The sequence below is a fragment of the Saccopteryx bilineata genome, chromosome 4 (assembly GCF_036850765.1).
Source record: "Saccopteryx bilineata isolate mSacBil1 chromosome 4, mSacBil1_pri_phased_curated, whole genome shotgun sequence".
In the NCBI taxonomy this organism is placed as follows: Eukaryota; Metazoa; Chordata; class Mammalia; order Chiroptera; family Emballonuridae; genus Saccopteryx; species Saccopteryx bilineata.
Window position 1 is genome coordinate 288,107,555 of NC_089493.1, and position 23,425 is coordinate 288,130,979.

The following is a 23,425-nucleotide window of genomic DNA, read 5'->3' on the forward strand; positions in this document are numbered from 1 at the left end:
TCTCTCTCTCTCTCTCTCTCTCAACAAATTAAAATAAGAACAACAAAAAAATAAAAAAGAAAGAAAAAGAACCTTGCCTTGGCTGGGTAGCTCAGTTGGTTAGAGCATTAGCTGATACACCAAGGTTGCCGGTTCGATCCCCAGTTGGGGCACATGTAAGAATTGACCAATGAATATATAAATAAGTGGAACAACAAAATTAGCGTTTCCCTCTCTCTCTCCCTTCCTCTAAAATAATCAATTAAAAAAAAAAGGTCTTCTATGGAAGGTCCTGTGTGTGTACACCTAGGGGTAGGAAGACCTTGTCCCTGACATCATGGGGTCCACTTTAAAGGGACAGCATGACAAGAGCTTTCACAGAGGCAGGGCAAGACCAACCCTGATATGAGGAACTCAAAAACCCAGAGGGGCTTCCTGGAAGAGACAGCACTAAGCTGGACTCTGAAGGAGAGTGGGATTCCGAAAGAGAGACACAAGGAAAGAGAAGGCTGAAAGGGTTGGAGGGGTCAAGTAGATCACAGGAACACCAGGAGTGCCAGGCGGCACTCTGGAAAGGGCAAACCCACGGGGCCTGAGGTGCACTCCTGGAGGGAAGGGCATGGGGGCGAGGCACGCACCAGTGGCCCTGGAAGAAGGACGGCCTCTGACCCCGAACCCAGTGAAAGATGCGCTGCAGGGAAGAAAGTCGCAGTAGAGAGACAGGCACAGCCTGGCATCACCCCAGCAGCAAAAACAAAAATCCCTGTGGAATTGTGCACCTGAAACCTTGTGTAATTTTGTTAACCAGTGCCACCCCAATACACTCAAAAAAGAAAAAAAAAAGAGTATTAAAAAATAAAATAAAACAAAGAAAGAAAACATCTCAGTGCACAGCTGCACAGAACTGTTCTGTATTCTGGGTGACGACTAGGCTGGAGCTCCCTGAAAACAGGAACTATGCCCTGGCTGGTCAGCCACGGATCTGAGCCCAGCACAGGCCTGGTGGGGGATACCATGGAATGAACGAACAGATGGATGGATGGACAAACAAGGAAGCAAACAGACAAAACCTACTGAAAAAACCTTCCACAGAGGAGTGTGTCAGATCCCAGTCCCAGGCAGACCCCCAGAAGCTCTCAGTGCCCAGAGAGGGCCACTCAGTGCCTATAGGGCTAGCCGTGCCCTCACCCGATGCCCCAGGGCTCCCCTGCCAACCATGGGACACGCACCTCATAGAACTGCCTGTTGATGAGCAGCACAAAGGACAGGACATCCAGCACCTTGATACGCACAGCACTGCGAGATTCGCTCCTGAGGGCAGGGACACCTTGCTGAGGCCAGGTGGGAGCACTGCTGCCAGCCTCACCCCCAGCACCAGGCCCTGTTAATGCTGCCTCCTGAGCTCTGAGGGCTCCCCTAGGAACCCAGACCCCAAGCCTACCACAGGGGGGGTAGGATCAGCCCTCGGAAACATCTTTCTATACAACCGACCCCACAAGAAGCAGCAAGCACGGAGGCCTCATAGGAGAACAACCTTTTTCTGCTCATTGAGACCATTACTATCAAGAATCAGAAAAAAAAGCTCTCACTCTTGGTGTCCCAGACCCTAGCCCAAAGCATAATCACAAGGCCAGGTTCCAGGGCCCGAAAGGGTTCCAGAGCCTCCTACCTGAAGAATTTCTCCATCAGTAACTGCAGGTTGTGGATCCAGCCGACCTTTGCTGGATGGATTGACTGAGCCCTGTAGGTTATTAAATTTAGTAGGGAGGATTCCTGTCAGAAAAAGAAAAACCTGGTGTGAATGAGCCACTTTGCCTTTCCAGAGGTTTTGTTATCAACACTCCCTGTGCCGCTGGCCCAGGAGAACAGTTTGCTCAGTGAGACCACTTCAAGGCCCACGTGAAGGGCCCACCAAGACAAAGCTTTACTGGCAGTAGTGAAATTCGTTTAAAAAAAAAGGCCCTGGGGAGGGGAGGGGCACAAAGAAAACCAGATAGAAGGTGACGGAAGACAATTTGACTTTGGGTGATGGGTATGCAACATAATCAAATGTCAGAATAACCTGGAGATTTTTTTTTTTGTTGTTTTTTTGTTTTTAGGGTTTTTTTTGTATTTTTCTGAAGTTGGAAATGGGGAGGCAGTCAGACTCTCGCATGTGTCCAACCAGGATCCACCCGGCATGTCCACCAGGGGGCGATGCTCTGCCCATCTGGGGCATCGCTCTGTTGCAACCAGAGCCATTCTAGCGCCTGAGGCAGAGGCCAGAGAGCCATCCTCAGCGCCGGGCCAATTTTGCTCCAATGGAGCCTTGGCTGCAGGAGGGGAAGAGAGAGACAGAGAGAAAGGAGAGGGGGAGGGGTGAGATGCAGATGGGCACTTCTCCTGTGTGCCCTGGCCGGGAATCGAACCCGGGACTCCTGCATGCCAGGCCAACACTCTACCACTGAGCCAACCAGCCAGGGCTCTGGAGATGTATTCTCTGAACATATGTACCCTGATTTATCAATGTCACCTATTAAAATTAATAATAAATTTTAAAAAAAGGCCCTGGCTGGTTGGCTCAGCGGCAGAGTATCGGCCCGGTTTGTGGAAGTCCCAAGTTCTATTTATGGTCAGGGCACGCAGGAGAAGCACCCTTCTGCTTCTCTACCCTTCTCCCTCTCCTTCCTCTGTCTCTCTCTTCCCCTCCCGCAGCCAAGGCTCTACTGGAGCAAATCTGGCCAGGGCACTGGGGATGGCTTAGTAGCCTCCGCCTCAGGTGCTAGAATGGCTCCAGTTTGCAACAGAGCAACAGCTCAGGGGGCAGAGCATCGCCCCTGGTGGGCATGCTGGGTGGATCCTGGTTGGGCGCATACAGGAGTCTGTCTGCTTCTCCACTTCTCACTTCAGAAAAACAACAACAACATGTAAAAAGCTTGGCATCAGCCCTGGCCAGTGGCTCAGTGGATAGAGCATTGGCCTGGCATATGGACATCCCGGGTTCGACTTCCAGTCAGGGCACACAGAACAAGCGACCATCTGCTTCTACCCCACCTCCCTCTCACTCTCCCGCAGCCATTGGCTTGATTGGTTTGAGTGTTGCCCTAGGCACTGATGATAGCTCCAATGGTCCCAGGGCACCAGCCTCATGCGCTAAAAACAACTTGGTTGATTCAAGCATCAGCCCCAGGTAGATGCTGGTCAGGGAACATATGGGAGTCTAGCTCACTATCTCCTCTCCTCTCACACCAGAAAAAACACACAAAAATACCCAAAACAAAACAAAAAAACCCTTGGCATCAAGCTAAACATTTCTGGCATAAGGACAGCCTACCACCCAGGGAGCAGATGTGCCAAGCAACAAGTTTCCACAGCGCTGGCTGGCACCTCCTCCGCACAGGTGGAGGCGACTGAGTTAGGCTAGCGCTGTGTGAACAGACCCACACGCACTCGGTTTGCTAACACCCTGACAGACTTCCCTGCTGGAGTACAAATCCCAGGAGAGCAAGAGCCTTTGTTTCAAACATACAGAAAACTCCGGTTCAGACCTACATAGCCAGGGTTCCCAGGGCTGAGCAGTCCTCCCCCGCCAGAAGCCTGCCTGAAGCCACCCGCTGGCCCCACGAGGTTAGGGGGAGAGGTGGTCTTACAGGTCTTTGGTCGGCACATCTCTCGATGAGCTCAAAGTATCTCTCCTGTGAGCCATGGAACTCATTCTGATCACAGAGCTCCTCCACCGTGGTCAGGAGGTCATGGACAATGACCCTGAGCTCTGGGCTCTCCAGGCTCTGCAACACAGAGGTACAATTACACAGGAGTGACTTCTGGCTTCCCTTGAGGACTCAAAACCGAATGCATCAAGACACCTCCTTCTGTTGAGCAAGGTGCATGACCCCACCCTGCTGGTACACACAAGGCAGCCAGGCTATTCTTGTTCATTCATGACCCCTAGGGAGTCCTGGCTGTGTCCACACAGCAAAACTTAAAGCAGGTATCCCCAAACTACGGCCCACAGGCCACATGCGGCCCCCTGAGGCCATTTATCTGGCCCCCCACCGCACTTTCGGAAGAGGCACTTCTTTCATTGGTGGTCAGTGAGAGGAGCACTGTATGTGGTGGCCCTCCAACGGTCTGAGGGACAGTGAACTGGCCCTCTGTGTAAAAAGTTTGGAGACTCCTGCTAAAGGGACCGACTTCGAGTGCATCATGCCTCCTAGAGGTTCAAGCACCTTCTGGAGGCCCCAGGGTATGGTCTCCCAGCCCTCCACTCTGGGATGAAGCACCACCTGGCCAGCCGATCAGTGACAGTGAGGGATGAGGGTCCAGCCCATCCTCCCCCTGGCCTGGCCACCTAAACACTGATATATCCCAGTCCCCCAGAAGGCCCAGCTCTGAGTCCTTATTAGATACAACTTTGTCATCTCTATAACCCCCATATCAGCATGCCCCCTCCCTACTATGGTCGGCACCGTCATCCAAAATCACGCCAAAGTTATGGCTGGCTTTCTGAACACTTAAAGAACTGTCTTCAGGGTCCACTTCTAGGCCATAGGGGTGATCTGGCGTGTGACTCAATCCTGATCAATACCAGCACGGCTCCCTTGCTCGCCTACTACATATCCCTGTCCCTGATGGGAGTAGATTTGGAAAACCCAGCTCTCTTTAGTGGATGGCGACTTGACACCACTGAGAACCAGCAGGAAATAGCCTGGAAGGAAAGTCTCATGGCAGCCATCATCCAGATGAGATGAGCTTGTCAGCCCCACAGGTCCAGGCCCCCAGGGGTGGGCCCTTGGGATTGGCTATCCATGGTCGTGATTTTCCCTGTGCCCACAGACTTCACACCAGCCTCACCTGAAGCTGCTGAAGCAGGCGTTCGATAATGTTCAGCAGAATGTCCCACGTCACGGCCTGGAGCTCCCTCCTATACTTCTTGATGAGTCTGGTTATGGAGAGGACGATCTCATAGGACACCACCTCGTTTGGACAGGTCATGGCCTGGAATAGAAGGTCCAGGGAGCAGGCAACGGTCGGCCACTTCTTGCTCATGCATGGGAAGCCTCCCATTACATTACCCTCAGAACCAAGCAAGATGCCTGAGAGGGCCACACTCCCGACACATCTCACAGGCTAGGAACGCAGAAGTGTTTTCTACACTGGCTCCAACGGCCTGACTTGGCTAAATCCCAAGCCCCTAACTTTCTGGTCTAGACTGAATCCTGAAAGATACCCCAATGCAAGCAATGCACAAAGACTGCACACTCCATCTCCATTCCTGTCTGTCCCTATCTATCCCTCTCTCTGACTCTCTCTCTGTCACTGTAAAAAAAAAAAAAAAAAAAAAGACTACACACTCCACTAGTCCACAGGGTAGGGGCGGGGCAGAAAGAAGACCCCCACCAGGAGGCTCTGTGCAATCCAGGACTTGACACAGCTCATCTGAGCTGCCTTCTTGTGGTAAGATGAGGAGGGTACAGTGGCCCAGCTCACCGGGGTGCTGTGATGACTACATGACAAACACACAAAGAGCCCTGGCGAGATAGCTCAGTCCCCCAGAAGGCCCAGCTCTGAGTCCTTATTAGATACAACTTTGTCATCTCTATAACCCCCATATCAGCATGCCCCCTCCCTACTATGGTCGGCACTGTCATCCAAAATCACGCCAAAGTTATGGCTGGCTTTCTGCCATAACTAGAAACAACGCTAGAGTGTTGTCCTAATACGCCAAGGTTACGAGTTCAATCCCCAATCAGGGCACATACAATAATCAACCAACAAATGCATAAGTGGAACAACAAATTGATGTTTCTCCTCTTTCCCTTTCCCTTCTTCTCTCTAAAATCAGTAATATGCATGTATGCGCGCGTGAGCGCGCGCAAACACACACACACACACAGATGAAAGTATTCCAAACACCACCAGGCAGCATGGAAACAGAAGCCCTATCACTGGCCTCAACCTAGAGTGAGATGAGATTACCAACTGAAATCGTCACCAAAAAGTGTCACCAGCCTGACCTGTGGTGGCACAGTGACCGGGTAAAGCATCAACTGGCACACTGAGGTTGCTGGTTCAAAGCCCCAGGCTTGCCTGGTCAAGGCATGTATGAGATGATGCTTCCTGCTCCTTGCCCACTTCTGTCTCTCTCCCTCACCCCTCTCTCTAAAATAAATAAATAAAAAAAGAGTGTCACCATCCCTGAGGGAATCATAAGCAGTCCTAATGCTAATTTTCAGGGTATGAAATTCAAAAGACATAATATTTGCTTAAGGAAGAAACCTTCAAACAGCCCTAACTAAAGCTTATCACCTGTTGCAAAGCAAATGACCGGAGATAGCCCAGAGCCCCACAGCAGAGGCAGTCTCACAGGCCCGTCCTGGCCAGGCGGGCCAGCCGAGGGAAGCTCTCTGCCTCTCCCCAGCTCCTGTGGCACGAAACACAAGTTACCTCATAAAACGATGGCAACACAGATGTCGGGGAGTTCTTCAGAGAGTAAAGCCGGTGGGCCCCCCAGAGAGCCATGCCCACGAAGAACACAGCTCCTCTCAGCAAGGGGGCATCTTCCAGGTAGGCTCTGAAAGCGTCCCCAGAAGACAGGTGTGAGCAGAGCCCAGGCCCAGTGTCTGACTGCCACGGGGCCCAAGGGCAGCCCCCTTAGAGCGCCCTGCACTTATGGGGCAGAAGCAAAGCTGAGGGGAGGGGCACTGGGCAGGGAATACAGAAGCCGGGAGTAACCATTTGATTCCTGCATATGTTCACTTAACAGTCATCCCTGTTAACCATGGAGCCAGGCTAGATGCCAGGGCACGGGGATGAAAGAGTGCTTACAGTGCAAGAGACACAGACGTGAACCAAAGGACTATATAAGGAGACACCAAGTTTCTGCTGCAAATCACAGCTAAGAAGGAAAGCCAGGGAATACGAGAGCAAAACCTGCTCAGGGTGGTCATGAAATCAACGACGGTGCCTAGGTGTCAGGGAACAGTCAAAGAAATTTGGCCAAGGTGGAAGAATATCCCAGCAAGAGCAAAGGGCACGTGCAGAGGACCATGGCATGATGGAGGGAGTGAGAAGCTGGGGCTGGGGCAGGGCCAGACCACCCAGGGAGGAGGTGGTTTTGATTCTGAGAGCAAAGGCTGACATACTACTCGGTGGAGGAATGAACTTCAGACTAAGAGTGAGTATAGGAGTCCAGTGAGGAGGTGAGAGCTGAGGGGGTGGGGTGGAGGCCCGAGGTGGACATGTCTGAGCCACCTCTAAGGGACAGAAGCAACAAGACCTGTGAGGATTTCGCCGTGGGAGGTAAGGGCAAGGGCCTCCTAACAGGATCAAAGGTGAGGCAGCCTCACTGGACAAGATCCAGAAGAAGGAGGGAGGTTACGAGTTCAGTTTTGAATGTTCTGATTTTATGACAGAACTTAGGACAGGAGATCAGAAGCATAAGATGTATGTAACTTTAATTTAGTGCAAACTTCTAGGGAAGTCACTCCAAAGGAACAGGAAACCTCTCCCTTAGCCTATCCCAGGCAAGAACCAACACATAACCTCCTCGTGAAGGTTCTGCAGCAGCTGATCCAGCCACTTCATCCTCACCATCCCTTCCAGGCCCGGACCACACTCACCTGTCCTCCATGATGCGACACATGTTATAGATGGCACTGTGGCCCAGGTGGGTGCCCAGAAGGTTACGCATCAGCTAGGGAACAAAACACACCATGGCTGGACTGACAGATATGAGTCCCAGGGCCCCAAACTCCAGCCCCATGTGCCAGTCCTGCATAGCCACTGCTCCAGCTCCCTCTGTGTCAAGTCTCAACTATGTCTGCCCAAACAGAGAGGCAGCCGAGTTCTCAGAATGCCCCAAAACCCTGATCTCAGCTCTACCGCCTGGGAAAATGTCACTGGACTCCCCAATAACACGGCGTTGTGTGGCAACCCATCAAAGAATCAGATGGCCACCCATCAAAGACCAGATGGCCCTTGTCCTGTTTGTGCCTGGCTTAGCTTATAACTTTCTCCAGGGAAGAAATCTCCAGGACAATAGTGTAGACCCCACCTTCCAGCAAGGCTCACAGAGCTCCTTGACATTGATGGTGCGGCAGAGGGTGACAATAAAGAGCGGGAGGCTCTCGGCCGGCAGGCAGTTGTAGCAAACCACAGCATCCAGCACCTGCAGAGAGACCTGGTGGGGTGGAGAGTGAGCCACATCGGTTCTGCCCTGACTGCTGCCCACAGGCAGGTAACACTCCCAGCCTCCCTTCCACTCTCCTTTGGTCAGCAACAGTTAGCCCTCCCCACAAAAGAGCTGTCTGCCATGGAACCACAAGAGCTAGTGAGTGCCTGGGAGGCACTTCTATGTCCCAGGTGGTGCGGGTTATCCCATCCTGAACTATGACCCCTCAACAGAACTCATCCAACCACTCTTATAGGAAAATGCCCTGAGGCCCAGAGAGGCCGAGCAACTTGCCTGGGGCCACACAGCCAGGGAGGGGTAGCACAGGGCTTAATCCCACAGCCCAACCAGCCTGCCCAGAAGGAGGGTGAAACTGTCTCTGAGAATGGCAGCTACTGACCTCTATGTCCATGGGGGACACAGTCTGGACACACAGCAGGCAGATCTTGCTGTTGGAGGAAGTGTGAAATCAACTGAAAGGACAATTCCCAGATGTTGCGTGGTTGTCGTTTACGTTCTCATTACTCTACAGCATCAGTTACATGAGGGCTCATCTCCCCTGGGGCCCACTCACCCCCAGACTGGCAGGTGCTCAGTGCTGCCCCTGCCCTCATGAACTTTATAGTGTTTGAAGAAATGAAAGCAAAAATAATAAATAAAACATCAGATAATATCACATCCATTAAAAATACTAGGTCAAGCCCCAAAATATCAACTTAAGTGGAAGGTAGCTATGGCCACTTCCAACTTCTCCATTTGTTTGATGGTTTCAACGGATTTATTCACCCTATGGAGCTGAACTGAAGACTTAAGACAGTGACTATGATCAGAGTAAGTAACGTTATTGGCATTCTCTTCTTACTGGACCATTGATGCAATATATTCATCGAGGTAACAGCTGTTGAATTTAACCAAGTTCACAAGCACCAGAAGGAAATCTGAAGACAGGCCAATGTCCATCCACTGCAGGACAAATTCAGCTAGGGAGAAGAGAAGAGCAATGTATTTTCTACCACCTCCTCCCCAGGAAAATGCATCCCATCCCACTCACTGCAGGAAACCCCATCATCAGTCATGCAATAACAGTCAGGGCACGCACACCCAGGGTCGAGATGAGGCTCAGCTGGAGCCGGAGCGGGTCAGTATGTGACAGGCTCTAGAATTCAAATTCACTGACCCGCAGCATGCACCGAGGGAGATCTGGGCTGAGACGCAACAGCAGTGCTTATGGACCTGATGCTCAGAGCCCTGACCCCAATGCTAGGAGTGACAGCATCACCAGGACACATGTTTAGGAGGCAGATTCCTGGACCCCTATCCTCAGAAAGAATCTCTCCATGGAGACACAAGCAACGTTTGGCTATTAGTCAAGTAAACTTAGAAAACCAGGCCGTGGCCCCATCAGCACCTGTCCTGGAGGCAAAGCCACAGCTGAGGCCCATTTCTGGGCAACAAAACAGCAAGGCATATGTCAGATTTATTCCTTTTCCTTCTCCCCCCATCAGTGACATGCAATCTCAAGACTCACGGAAACCTCACACCATCAGGACAAGGAGAAAAGCCCAGCAAAGGAGAGAGCTGGAGGTCAGGCCCGGGGCATGAAGAAGGTGATGAGGCATACACAGTGAGGCAGCCCTGGCCCCCTAGAGACCTCAGGGCACTCTGGGTAAGACCTAGCCTGATGCCCAGGTCAGCAGCCTGCTCTTCCCACAGGGAAGCTCAGACCTCCTCCTGCCCATCTAAAAGGCACATCTAAGCTCCATTCACCAGGAGTTCTGAGCCAGCAGGTCTGGAGTGAAGCCCAGGACTCTGCATTTTTAACAAGCTCCCCAGAAGATTCTGGTGGCTGATCCAGGCAGCACAAAGGTAAGCAGAGCTGTGTGGTGCAGCACAGTTTGCAGGCCATTCCTGCAAACTGCAGCACTCCCTCAGGGCCCTGGCGGCCTTCCACATCCCAGATTAAATCTGATCACCAAGGCCAGAGAAACCTCACACCCCCGGTGGCACCCACCCAGTTCTTCTTCCAAGTAGGTAATGTGTCTCCCATTGTCCGTAAGGGCCTTGAAAACTTCCAGTCTCTCGTGGAGGTCTTCATTGGAGGGATAATCCTTGATGACCTTGAAGAAGAGGGCCCTGAGCACACCCAAGCGGTCCCCCTGAAAACAATATCATGTGGTCAGCAGTCCTGCCAGGATCCCCTTTCTGAGCAGGGGTAAGAAGTCCAGAGAATGCAGTAGGTTCTGACATTCCCAATGCTGAGGCCCTTTCTCCTTCCCACAGAAACTGGCTAAGAGGGTCGAACTGGGAATATTGGAGCAGCTTGTGTTAGGAGTCCAGACTCACTGGTCATCAGCTGACCAGTGTGGGAAGCACCCATTATATATCCAGTTCCGGGCATGAGTGTGGGCACACAGTAGGGATAGTGCAGTTCTGCACCTGACCCACACCACTCTCACAGCCTAGGGTGGACATATATGTGCTCACAGGACAACGGCAATGGTCTGACCGCACTGAGGGGGGACGGGGCCTCTTGGGCAGCTGGGTGTGAGGAGTAAAGGAAACAGGAGGTGGGGAAGAAGCCTTCCAGGCAGGAATGGCAAAAGGTGGCCCAAGCCTGACCTGTGGTGGCGCAGTGGATAAAGCGTCGACCTGGAATGCTGAGGTCACTAAAACCCTGGGTTTGTCTGGTCAAGGCACACAAGAGAAGCAACTATGAGTTGATGCTTCTCACTCCTGCCCCCTGCCTTTCTCTCTCTCTTTAAAAAAAAAAGAGGTGGCCTGAGCAGTCCAGGAACAGCAGAGACAGTCTGGCCCAAGCGCAGTGAGCACAGGCAGCGGCCCGAGGAGAGGGAAGTGAGGTCAGCGAGAGCAGCAGCACAGCATCTCCCCGTAGCAGGCACCCTTCTTATCATTCTACATAATCTGCCTCATTTACTCCCAGACATCCCAGAGGAGGAAGGAGCCAGAGCATCCTCCACCCTTTTCTTTGAAGAGCAAGAGAGACAGGAAGGGAGAAGGAGGGTGTGAAGCATCGATTTAGAGGTCTCACTTTAATTGTACCTTGATTGCTTCTCATGCATGCCTTGACCGGGGCCAAGCCAGTGTCCCCCTGCTCAAGCCAGTGATCTCTGGGCTCAAGCTGGCGAGTTCTGACATTGTGTGGACAATCCCCTACTCAGAGCCAGCGACCTCAGCATTTCGGGTAGGCATTTTATCCACTCCACCACCACCACCACCAGTCAGGCCAGAGCATCCCCTTTTATAGGTGAGGAGGTGGGGGCTCAGGGAGCTCCAGGAACCTGCACAGCTTTACAGATTATGAGAGGCGATGCCAGGATGCCCACTCAGGCCATCTCACTGCAGAGCCCCTGGGAACCACAGACCCTGTGCCTGGTGCCCTTACCAAAGACAAGAGTCCAAGTGGGACCAGCAGGAGCAGTCAGTGGGGGGCAGCCCAACATCATCCCACACGCCCATCCCAGCTTCACCTAGGCACAGACCCAACACCCTTACCTGTCCCTGCACGATGGCCTTCATGAGAGCCAGCACTGCATGCCGAGCTTCGGAGGGCCGTTCTGGCTGCAGCAGGTCTGCAACAGCCTTCCAAAGTGCTTCCACTGCATGCTGCCACCAGCGAAGACGGAACACTGATTAGGGTGTGCTGGACCCCTCAACTTGAGGACAAAGGTCAGAGCAGAACAACAGTCTTTCCACTTAGATCTTGAGCCACTAAAGCCTACATCTCGTGTACCTGTCATACTGTCACTGCCCACAGTGATCATAATCCTGACAAGGGGAATAGCTCCAAGACACTTCAAAACCTTCACCAGGCCAAAGGCTAGAGCAGGGGTCTTAAACTCGCGGCCCGCTAAACAATTTTGTGCGGCCCGCAGACTAATCCACGGGCTTACTTAATTTTATCCAAAATATTTTGACCTTCGTGGATTAGTCTGCAGGCCGCACAAAATTGTTCGGCAGGCCGCATGCGGCCCGCGGGCCACAAGTTTGAGACCCCTGGGCTAGAGGAAGGAAAAGGGCAGGCAGGACAGAGAAGCTGTCCTGGCTGCCTCCAGAGATCGCAGGGAGTTCACCTTAGAGCTTGCTCCGACTTTGGTGGGAAAAGTCACTGGAAGAGTTTCAGAACCAGAAGCATCACAGTGGTCCCTGGGCCTACAGCCTGACTCAAATCTATCCACCCCTGGCTTCCCTCTGGGTAAACACATCAGTCCAGCTATGGGCCAGTCAATACCACACCCCTGCCAAGGGGTCCCGGTCTGACCTGCCGAGAATTCTGTGCAAACATCTGGAACCTGCCTCCTCTAGGTAAGTGCACCTAGCCCTAGCCCTAGCCCATGGGAGACAGCTCCTGTTCCCTAGAGCTATCCAGAATCAGTCTCTCTCTTGTTACCTTCTCAACCAGGGTTTTCAGACCACTCACACTTTCCTGAACTCACTCCTTAGAAGTGGGAATAAAATGTCTTTCAGATGCTGCCTGACCAACATTCTGACAACTCAGGATACACTGGAACTTTCACCTCCTCTGTCCCCTTCACAATGCTCCTATTGTACAAACTAAGCCACAAAAAAACAGCCATTGAGCTTGTAGACTATCCCAACCTCTTAGGCCTGTCTATTCACACGACAGCTCAGCCACATCTCACCTTTCTGTACTTTTACAGGCAATTTTATGAACACAGATGCTTATTTTCACATTTACCCTTGGTAATGTGCGGCTGAGGATATAGGGGTCACTCTCCCCCTTAGAAGATCTGAATCTGCTAGGGGTGGGGTCCACATCTCCCCCACCACCCCCAGTCACTCACACAAAACGCCATGCAAGGCTAGAGCAGAGTCCTTTAAGTGCTGTAATGACAACTTCCCACTCTGTCCACTGGACGTCAGGAGAGAGCCTGCAAATAGCTGGCTGAAATAAATAGCTTATATCTGTAAAGCTGCTTGATACTATCAACCACATGCCTCTCCCCAAAAGACACCGAGACTGGTGCGCCTGGAACTGTCCTCTAAACCACGCTGTTCCCTGACACGCCTCGGTTTCCTTCCCCCGCGTCTGTAACAAGAGGACAAGTAAGTGTGCATTTCTGTAAACCACTACAAATCCTACCTCAGATCTGCTAGAAAAGCCTTAATACTTTTGCTCCCCAACCTCCACATATAACTGGTCTCTCAGGGTTCTGCTCAGGGCATTTCCATAAGCTTCTCTGTCACTAAAAGTTAAATACCCAAAATGGTTTGTATTAGTTCACTAGCAAAGTTAGCTACTATCAACTTTTCCCCTAGAAAGAGTCAAATCAGATTCTAAACAGCTCACAGGAACCTGTCCAACTGAGACAGACCTACCTCTTCAAATTTCTTCGTTTTTGCGACTTCGCAGATCTGCCCTATCACCCGAATGCGATTGCTGAGGCCACATTCCACACTCAGTTCCTGGAGAAGGTAAACGAAAAGAGGGCCACACTCAGCCAACAGGCCCCCTTAACTGCCAATCACAGACACCCTAAGAACTAGGCCGGTCTATTTCCCACTTCAGAGACTTACAGTGGACTTCTCTGAAGTTAGGAATTATCAGTTTCCTATTCCATCTTAGTAGAGTGAAAACAGTTTTTTTCCATCACTGCGTCTTTTTTTTTTAATTAATTTATTTATTTATTTATTTTTTACAGAGACAGAGAGTGAGTCAGAGAGAGGGATAGACAGGGACAGACAGACAGGAACAGAGAGAGATGAGAAGCATCAATCATTAGTTTTTCATTGTGCGTTGCAACACCTTAGTTGTTCATTGATTGCTTTCTCACATGTGCCTTGACCGCGGGCCTTCAGCAGGCTGAGCAACCCCTTGCTGGAGCCAGTGACCTTGGGTCCAAGCTGGTGAGCCTCGCTCAAACCAGATGAGCCCGCGCTCAAGCTGGCGACCTCGGGGTCTCGAACCTGGGTCCTTCCGCATCCCAGTCTGACGCTCTATCCACTGCGCCACCACCAGGTCAGGCGTCTTTTTTTTTTAGATAAAATTCACATCACGTAAAACTCACCACTTTAACCCACACAATTTATTTTTTAAATTATAATTACAATGCTTGTAACCACCTCCACTACTTCTAGAACATTTTCATTACCTCAGAAGGAAACTTCATAACCATTAGCAGTCTCTCTGCATTCCTTTCTCCACCCAGGCCCTGACAAATGCTAATCTTCTTTCTGTCTCCGCAGATTTGCCTATTCTTGATATTTCACATAAATGGAATCACACATTACATGGGCCTTTGCCATTGCTTTCTTTCAATTATCATGTTTTCAAGGTTCATCCATGTTAAAACATGTATCAGTGCTTCATTCCTTTCTTCTAACAAGTAATACTCCTTTGTATGGACGTACCACATTTTGCTTATACAGCTGACCCTTGACCAACCAGGTTTGAACTGCGCAAGTACACTTACAAGTGGATATTAAAAACCTGCACTTGCCTGACCAGGTGGTGGTGCAGTGGATAGAGCATCAGACCAGGATGTGGAGAACCCAGGCTCGAAACCTCAAGGTTGCCAGCTCAAGCACGGGCTCAACTGATTTGAGCAAGGCTCACCAGCTTCAGCCCAAGGTTGCTGGCTTGAGCAAGGGGTCATTTGGTCTGCTGTAACCCCCCAGTCAAAGCACATGTGAGAAAGCAATCAATCAACAACTAAGGAGCCGCAACGAAGAATTGATGCTTCTCATCTCTCTCCCTTCCTGCCTGTCTGTCCCTATCTGTCCCTCTCTCTGTCTCTGTCACACAGACACACACACTCATAAAAACTTGCATTTAAGGAGACCGGACTTGGGGTGCTGAACACACAATACAATATACAGATGATGTGTTATGGAATTGTACACCTGAGACTTATGTAATTTCATTAACCAGTGTCGCCCCAATAAATTTAATTTAAAAAACCCTTCTTTTAAGTGGACCTGTGCAGTTCAAATCTGTGTCATTCAAGGGGCAACTCACCAGTTAATAAACATACATTTTGTTTGTTTTTTAAATTTTATTTATTGATTTTCAGAGAGAGGAGAGGGAAAGAAAGAAAGAGGGGGGAGAAGCGAGAAGCATCAACTCATAGTAGTTGCTTCCTGTATGTGCCTTGACTGGGCAAGACCAGGGTTTCAAACCAGCAACCTCAGTCTTCCAGGTCTATGCTTTATCCACTGCGCCACCACAGGCCAGGCACGTTTTGGCTGTTTCTGTATGGAACACTTTAAAAGTAGAAGAACTGCCCTGGCCAGATAGCTCGGTTAGAGCAGCACTCCACTGTGCTAAGGTTGCCAGTTCGATCCCTAGTCAGGGCACATGGAGAAACAGGTTGATGTTTCCATCTCTCAAGTCAACAAATGGAAAATAAATAAATAAAAAAAAGTGGAAAAACTCAACAATTATTTATGGGCAAAGCATGGTATCAGAAATGTGGCAGGGGGATTCAAACAAAAACAAAAAAATAAAGGCTTCTCACAAATTACTAGTTTAACTGGCCATAATCCTAATCACCTGTGGACACTATGGCACTCAGGCCCCATTATCGTAAAACAGGTTTTCTTACATCGACATCTGAATACTACCTAATGCCGAACCAAATCACCAAGATTCTGACTTCCCAAATCTCCAGAAGAGACAGGTAAGCCTCCGTGGTACTGAGGACAGCAGCCTCACACAAACTGTCACAAGCAAGGCATCTCCTGTGGAACCTGTTGAGAGACCAAACCCGGCCTTCCCTGCACCTCCCAGGAGGCCAGCAGGGAGGACAGGCAGCTCACTCACTTTCAGAATGTCCGCTGTGATGACAAACTCCGTCTGTTTGCCCTCTGCAGACCTGGGGTTTGGTCTTGAAGTTCCCAGTCCTAACAGAATCTTGAACTTCTCCTTCAAGCCTGAATCTTTGCTTGTCGGCTTGGCCATGGTGGACAGGGATGCACCTGGGAGAATGCCTCTGCGCCAAGGAAACAGACAGACTCAGAAAGCAACTGGATACAGACCTGCCCCTGTGGACCTACAGCGCCCCCCACCCACCCACCCACCCAGGAACCCTAGGTTTCTAGTGGGCACCTTTCCTCTCACAGCCCCTGGGTAGAACTCAACCGCAGTCACACTGTCCTGTCCAGAATTAAACCTGGAAAAGGCCAGACTGCCCGCGCCAGACTCAGTGCATTGAGGGAGGGGAACTAAAGATGAAGGGCAGTGGCCGCTGGGCCCAGAAAACCCTGATGTTAGCCATCTCTCTCCCTCCTATATGAAGGACGCTCAGAGGGAGGTGAGATGCAGACACCTCTCACCGCCATGATTTAAAACCAAGGAGTGCTTAGAGCTCCAGGGTCAGGCTAAGGTGGGCGCGGCCTAGACCAGGACCCAGGCACCTGCAGGGTTCGGCCCCGCCGCCTCATCACCGAATAGGCCCGGCCAGCCGCCTCCCCTCAGCCCCGCTGGGGCCGGTCCACACCGCAGTCTGGGCCGGCGGCAGCGGTCGAGGAGCCGAAAGCCACTCACCCCGAGGCGCGCCTACTGCGCGCCAGGCGCGCAGGGATGTCCCGGCGCAGAGAAATGGAGCGCAACCCTCCCGCCCACCCCCCACCCCCGGGCCCCCGAACTGGGGCCGGAAGTGCGCCCTTCCGCAGCGGATGTCGTCCAGGGCCGCCGCACCGCTTGCTGGGAGTCGTAGTTCTGAGCTTCCCTGGGGCGGAAAGACAGGGTGCGGGTCGAATCATATGACAGGGCTGCGGGGGCCGCCGGGATGTGTAGTCCTAAGGAGTTCGGCATGAACGACGCGGGAGTTAGAATGGTGACCCGCAGCCTGAGCCGGGGACTTGGGACAGGACCGCGGGGGAATGGAGAGGAGGCTGCGCACCTCCAAAGGGGGGAAGCGGCTGCAGGTAGTGCCATGACCAGCCCAAGAAAGGGAGGAGAAGAGAGGGAGGGGACTGAAAGGGACCGGGGGTTGGGGTCCCGGGCCTCCCTCGAGGGCTCCGAGTCACGCGGGCTTGGACCTGAACGCCGAACGCGGCAGACCAGGCGGACCCAGCAGCAGCAAGCAGCTTGGCCCCACGTGCAGCTGGGTTCCCTCATGATGCCCTGTTCCTTGGAGGCAGGGGTAGGGCTGGGTCCCGAGCGCTCACACCTCCCCCACCCCTCCTCCTGAGCGAGGACGTTCTCCCCATCCCACTAGCCTGCCCTGGGATGTTCCCCTTGTGCCACGCTGTGGGACAGACTGGCCCTGTTCTCATAGTGGCTTACCTCTCGGAGAGGTGAGGTGCTCAGGACACCCCTAGCCAGAAGTCCTCTCCCCTTGCTAGATTGTGCCTATGAGTGACCAGGAAAGAGCATAGCCTTTGTGTTTATTGTGTAGTCGTTAGGATCTACTGTGTACCTAGCACAGGACTAAGCACTGAATGAGACTTGACAGGGCCTCTGCAACCTGTTCTGCTATGATGTCTGCAGGATTGGAGAGAAGGGGATTTCCATAGGCACCCAAGGAATTGGAGCAGACAAGTGGTCCAAAAAAGGAGACCCACTAGGACAGAAGCATGGTTGGGAGAACTGGGACTGGAGGGAACAGGCAGGTGGCAAGTCCAGCCAGGTAAGCAGGAGTTTTGATGCCAGGACAGAGTTTGGAGTTCATTATGAGGACAAAGAAAAATCAGTGAGGGCCCTGGCTGGTTGGCTCAACGGTGGAGCGTCGGCCTGGCGTGCAGGGAACCCGGGTTCGATTCCCGGCCAGGGCACATAGGAGAAGCGCCCATTTGCTTCTCCACCCCCCCCCCTTCCTCTCTGTCTCTCTCTTCCCCTCCCGAAGCCAAGGCTCCATTGGAGCAAAGATGGCCCGGGTGCTGGGGATGGCTCCTTGGCCTCTGCTCCCCCCCCAGGGGCAGAGCATCGCCCCCTGGTGGGTGTGCCGGGTGGATCCCGGTCGGGCGCATGCGGGAGTCTGTCTGACTGTCTCTCCCCGTTTCCAGCTTCAGAAAAATACCAAAAAAAAAAAAAAAAAATCAGTGAGAACTTTTAAACAGCAAGTGACCCAATCCAGTTTTGGTCTTACAGAGTCTGTTCTGATAGTGTGGAGACTAAATTAGGGGGCATCGTGGGGGAGGCTGTTACCAAGGTTCTCATGTTAATTTGGACTCGGTTGGGGGGACAGTGGCACACGGAAGGCAACATCTTATCCTTACCTGTGTCCCTCACTGAAGAGACTGAGTGACATTTTTTTACAGAAGGAAGGAAAATCCATCACCCTGTAAAGCGTCAGCGGAAGGCACAAAGCCTGAATGTAGCCTACGAGGCCTCAGATGGTGAAAAAGGAGAGGGGACCAATGTGCTCAAGGTGCCAAGCTGGGAGCCTCAGGACTGGCGGCAGCAGCTGGCAAACATTCGCACCATGAGGAGTGGGAAGGATGCGCCTGTGGACCATTTGGGAGTTGAACACTGCTATGACGCCAGTGCGCCCCCAAAGGTAGACAGAGGCCCCACGTGCCTGGTGACCCCCTTCTGAACAAGGTGCTTGTTTCCTTTCAGGCCTGGGGCAGGATACTCCTAACACCTCGCAGCTCTTGGCTGGCGCCCTCTCCTGCAGGCACCACCCTGACAGGATGCACACTTGGGACCCAGAGCACTGGGCAACATCACTTACTTCTTGTAGCCACTTAGCAAGTTGGGGTACCTGTGGCTTGGGGCCTCATGCTCTGCCTTCCTCCATCCACCACAGTGGCTGGATCATTAGGGGTGTTTAGTAAGTTTGTTGATAGAGAATTTTTTGCACTTTTTTGCCCAGACCCTGGTCCTTTGATCAACATGTTTCTAATCCCAGCCCTGCCACCAGGTGACTTGGGTACATGCTTCTTTGGGCTTCAGTTTGCTTGTCTGTAAAATGGGTAGTAGATAACAACAGCAGCTAGAGGATGCTGTACTGACATTGTAATAGGTATAAGTCTAAGTTCAGTGACAAGTCATTTAAGCCTCACAGTGATTCTGAGAAGCATCTGCTACTATTGTTCTCATGTTATAGATGAAACGCAGACCCAGGCCAGACCCCACACACTTCCCTAGTTTGGTCAGGGTGGGTAGGAGGTGGATATCCCATATGCTCCCAGGTGGGTAAAGAGCTAGGCTAGGGCCTGGCCCACAGCGAGCACCTGGGACCCATGACTATTCTGGTCCCTGTCACTGCGAGCAGGTACGGAGGTACCAGGTGCTGCTGTCACTGATGCTCTCCAGCCAGACCAAAGACCAGGTGACAGCAGGTGCCATGCAGCGGCTGCTGGCCCGGGGCCTAACAGTGGACAACATCCTACAGACAGATGACAGCACACTGGGCACACTCATCTACCCCGTGGGCTTCTGGAGGGTGAGCCCAACGTATGGTGACCGGGACAGGGGTTGCCACTGGCCTGGAAAAGACCTCAGATGGCTGAGGGGGTGGTATAGTAGTGCAGGAGGCTGGGTTGGACATTTCTGGCCATGGGCCTGGGTGTGAGTTCCTACTGCAGTCCCCCACCCCTCTGAGCAGCCCACAGGGGACAGGCAGTGGGGTCTGGAGTCCAGGCTCTGGAACTCCTTGGCCTTTCCTGTTTCAGCCCGCCCCTTCCTTCCTCCACCTCCCCACCCAGCTTCCTGGCCCTTCCCTTTCACTCTGAGGCTGCCCACCCATTGTTTATTCTGAGCCTCCCTGGAGCGTGTCACCCTTTTCCCTTCAGAGTATCAAGGGCCACAGCCCAGGGTGGCGGGCAGGCTGAGCTGTTGAAGGTGGCTGGGCGGGTGTGGCTACATCCCCATGGCACTGCTGTGGGTTGCTGTGTGTCAGATGGGTTTTAAATAGCCCTGTCTGCTCAGGCACAGGATGGGAACTGCCTAGCTGGCCTGTTGGCTGGCAGGGAACCCCAGGCTCCAGCCTTCCTTCCTGAAGGCCCAGGTGTTGCTGAAAACAGCTCCTGGCATGGCTGGTCCTACTTAGCCTTCTTGGCCTCTGGAGGTAATAATGGGGCTGGGGAGAGCCCAAGCTGGACCCCACAGACATGTCATTGGCCCAAACAGGTTGGAGGCAGGAGTCCAGGCCTGCATTGGACCTCCCTCAGGCTGCTTGCTGCCCTTGGGTCATTCCTACCCTTTTGCGGTGGAGAGACACAAGCAGGTGCCTCTGAGTATGTCCTGGGCAGGTGACAGGCAGCTTTGGGTGCCTGTGGTTCTCCCTTGGGCCTTGTCCTCCCAGGTTGGACTCTACCTCCCATCTCCAGAACTGACCCCCCCACCCCCCAATCTTTCAGACCAAGGTGAAGTACATCAAGCAGACCAGTGCCATCCTACAGCAGAACTATGGCGGGGACATCCCAGCCTCTGTAGCAGAGCTGGTGGCACTGCCAGGCGTCGGGCCCAAAATGGCGCACTTGGCCATGGCTGTGGCCTGGGGTACTGTGTCAGGCATCGGTGAGTGGCATGAACCCATGAGGAGAGTGCGGCCAGCTCTGAACTTCCTGACCACTACCAGGGCTCCCTGCATTCTGTGACCCCCAAATCAGGTCTCCTCATCCACAGTTGAGCCCCAAGAGTCAGAAAGGTGTTCCCAGAACTGAGTTGGGCTGGTCTCACCCTCAGATGAGTACTAATGGACAGAGCTCCCATTTGCTGAGCACCTATTCTGTGCTGGGCTCTGGGGATGGGCTCTGGATTTATGCTGCCTGAGGAAGAGACATCGCACCATCCTTACTGTGAGGGTAGAGCCCTAATAGGGGAGTGCATCTGGGAAGGCTTCCTGAGGAGGTGATAACTCAGCCAAGAGCTGATGGGTAAGGGGGGGTCAAGAGGAGGAAGTGTGTTCTCTGCAGAGCCTTGCAGGGGGAAAGAGGGCCAGAAGTGGGAGACTCAAGCGAGCATGGGCAGATAGGGGTAGCGTTGTCAAGGCCGGGGGGCCCAAGGAGTGGAGGAACAGGCTAGGAGGGTGGGGAGGAGGAGCTGGGGATGGAGAAGCCCATTCCTAGAATCCCTTTCGTGGGTCCAGGGTCCAGCGTCTTCGGAGCATCTCTGTGTGGAGACAGACTGTAGGTCAGGGTGTGGCAGCTGCTTCCTAAGGTCTCTGCCCAGAGAGTTGAGGGACTGAGGTCCCAGCGAAGGCCTAGCCAGCCCAGAAACCAAGACTTGACCCACAACTTCTTTGTGAACTCCCCAACCCCGGTGGTTCTCTGGGACTTCTGCAGGGGGGCTAGGAGGGAGAGTTGGTCCCCCCAGCTTCTGCAGCCCCCTGGAGTGGGACCCCTTTCCTGCTGCTGCCTGTAAGTAGGAGGACAGCTGGCGGGGGGCAGCCCCAGAGAGCCAGAACCAGGCCAGTGAGGGGGCCGGGGCAAAACCACCCCACCACTAGGGCTCCTGAAGACTCCGGCCTCTCAGCAGACACTTGAGCTTTATCTGGGTGGCTGTCCTCAGCTGCTCCTTCCCCAAGTGGTCAGCCGGTCTGTGGGTGAAGGGCCCCCTGCCCACCACGCTGACAGACAGGGCTTTGGGAGTCGTAGACACAGCAGGCGGGAGTTTCAGAATGGCATCCTTTCTGGTTGTCTGTGGGCCCAGTCACACTAGGGCGACCCTAAGGAGAGTAGGCCTTGTCTCCCAGGGGCTTCCCCAGGGCCCCCTCAATGAGAAAGCTGACCCAGCTCTGACACCCAGATGGGGTGACCTTGGATAAGGCACTAGGCCTGAGCCTTGGCCACAAAGCGAGGGAACCAGCTGCCCTCCTGGACCAGTCCACAGGAAGTTCACAGTGTGGTCTGGCCCTAGGCTGGGTCTCTGGGTGATAGGAAGCATAGTTGCCTCCATGTTTTGGAAGAGGAAACTGAGGTCATGGGACCCAAGGGTGTAACCGCTCTACCTGGGCTTGTTAAGGGCAGAGGAGGAAGCTGATGCGGGGATGGTGTTCTCTAACAAATAGGAGGAGGAGGTGGGGGCTGCAGGTAGCTGGGCAGGAGGCCTGCGTGATCCATCAGGTACCAAGGCTGAGCCCTGGGGTGGCCTGTGAACAGGATCAGGGGCTGTGACCCAAACGGACGACAGCTGCAGCTGGCCCGGCTGTGCTTTCACTCTGTCCTTACAGGTGCTGGCTCTGCAGGCAGTGACCTCATGCCAGCACCCTTAGCCAGTGGCTGGGCCATGAGGCACTGTTCCCCGCACCCCAAGTGAAAGCCCCAGTCCTCTGGGTTCTGGCTGCAGCCCCTGCCCAGCAGTAGGGTGGCCTGGTGACCCACTCTTGTGTTGGTGGCCAGTATTATGCAGTTCTGGGCTTCCTCAGAAGTTTCATGTTGGAGGCCGGGGAGACTCAGGCCTCCTCCACCAACCTGGGCTAAGGGTGGGGCCGTGGACAAGAATGAGGTGGTCTGGGCCTGCTGCTAGTGTGCCACTTACTCACCCTGCCCTGTCTCTAAGCAGCTGTGGACACACATGTGCACAGAATTGCCAACCGACTCAGGTGGACCAAGAAGGTAACCAAACACCCCGAGGGTACCCGTGCAGCCCTGGAGGAGTGGCTGCCCAGGTACTGCAACAGGGGCAGGACGGGACGCCTCTCCCTCCCTCCCTCCCTCCCTCCCTCCCTCCCTCCCTCCCTCCCTCCCTCCTCTCCTTTGTTCTGCAATAACCCACTCACTCCCACCCCAACAGGGACCTGTGGAGTGAGATTAACGGCCTGTTGGTGGGCTTTGGCCAGCAGATCTGTCTGCCCGTCCGCCCGCGATGCCATGCCTGCCTCAACCAGGCCCTGTGCCCAGCTGCACAGTGACTCTGAAGGCCATGTCTGTTCTGCAACTTTGCTGGGGGGGCTGCAGCCTGTTCATAATAAAGCTTGGGGGTTTGCAACAGTTGCGATCTGACTTCTACCCTTTGGTGGGGTGCATGAGCTTTGCGTTCCCTTGTTAACGTGTCTGAAATGGGGCTGCCTGGGAGGCCAGGATGTGGACGTGACAATTTGGGCTCAGTACTGGGGATTGGGGGCGGTGCAGGAGCCCAGACTGAAGAGATGGATCCTGGGATCCAGCTGTATCCAGCTGCTGGGGACGCTGCAGGCCTGGGCTTCCTCCCTCCCTCAGCAGCTGGCTGGGGGCCCAGAAACACCCCCTCTCCTGAACTTGTGCACCCTGAGAGCCTGGGCTCTGCCAGGAGGCCCCACTCCCAGTGCTTACAGAGGCACCTGGCCTCCAAAAGAGCACCAGGAGGCCCAGGCTGTGTGCCACAGGGTATGAGGACTGACCTTCGTGTACCTGTGTGGGCAGGGGGTGGGGCCAGGGCAGAGG

At 53.4% G+C, this 23,425-nt stretch overlaps 2 protein-coding genes across 10 annotated transcripts in view; one reads left to right on the plus strand and one right to left on the minus strand.

Annotated features, from left to right (window-relative positions):
- Positions 1-16,742, minus strand: part of TSC2 (TSC complex subunit 2) — a 42,053-nt gene extending 25,311 nt beyond the window's left edge. For 7 of the 8 annotated variants that reach the window (XM_066275261.1, XM_066275258.1, XM_066275260.1 and 4 more), the window contains exons 1-14: positions 16,656-16,742; positions 15,933-16,101; positions 13,490-13,576; positions 11,645-11,755; positions 10,143-10,287; positions 8,994-9,111; positions 8,532-8,580; positions 8,015-8,140; positions 7,581-7,654; positions 6,406-6,532; positions 4,813-4,956; positions 3,609-3,746; positions 1,649-1,752; positions 1,209-1,290 (exon numbers count right to left, since the gene is read on the minus strand). In XM_066275261.1, coding sequence (XP_066131358.1) covers positions 1,209-1,290; positions 1,649-1,752; positions 3,609-3,746; positions 4,813-4,956; positions 6,406-6,532; positions 7,581-7,654; positions 8,015-8,140; positions 8,532-8,580; positions 8,994-9,111; positions 10,143-10,287; positions 11,645-11,755; positions 13,490-13,576; positions 15,933-16,070 — 1,443 coding nt within the window. In that variant the 5' untranslated portion in view covers positions 16,071-16,101; positions 16,656-16,742. The remainder of the gene's footprint in view (positions 1-1,208; positions 1,291-1,648; positions 1,753-3,608; positions 3,747-4,812; positions 4,957-6,405; positions 6,533-7,580; positions 7,655-8,014; positions 8,141-8,531; positions 8,581-8,993; positions 9,112-10,142; positions 10,288-11,644; positions 11,756-13,489; positions 13,577-15,932; positions 16,102-16,655) is intronic. The other variant, XM_066275262.1, reaches the window with a different exon arrangement.
- A 125-nt stretch (positions 16,743-16,867) lies between these two features.
- NTHL1 (nth like DNA glycosylase 1) lies at positions 16,868-22,993 on the plus strand. 2 transcript variants are annotated; one of them, XM_066275263.1, is made up of 6 exons: positions 16,870-17,038; positions 18,374-18,612; positions 19,333-19,503; positions 20,420-20,579; positions 22,566-22,671; positions 22,797-22,993. In XM_066275263.1, exons 1-6 carry the CDS (start codon positions 16,900-16,902, stop codon positions 22,912-22,914), a joined length of 933 nt encoding a protein of 310 aa, XP_066131360.1. In that variant the 5' UTR covers positions 16,870-16,899; the 3' UTR covers positions 22,915-22,993. The 2 variants fall into 2 exon arrangements, with proteins under 2 accessions (XP_066131361.1, XP_066131360.1); XM_066275264.1 differs by lacking the exon at positions 19,333-19,503 and having other exon boundaries at positions 16,868-17,038.
- The last annotated feature ends 432 nt before the right edge of the window (positions 22,994-23,425 follow it).

Excerpts from the sequence above, each read along its gene's own strand:
- NTHL1 (XM_066275263.1), top strand. The coding sequence starts at position 16,900 with ATGTGTAGTCCTAAGGAGTTCGGCATGAACGACGCGGGAGTTAGAATG. Across the intron at positions 17,039-18,373 it reads AAGGGGGGAAGCGGCTGCAG|AAGGAAGGAAAATCCATCAC; the intron begins GTAGTGCCATGA and ends ATTTTTTTACAG. Across the intron at positions 22,672-22,796 it reads CTGGAGGAGTGGCTGCCCAG|GGACCTGTGGAGTGAGATTA; the intron begins GTACTGCAACAG and ends CCACCCCAACAG.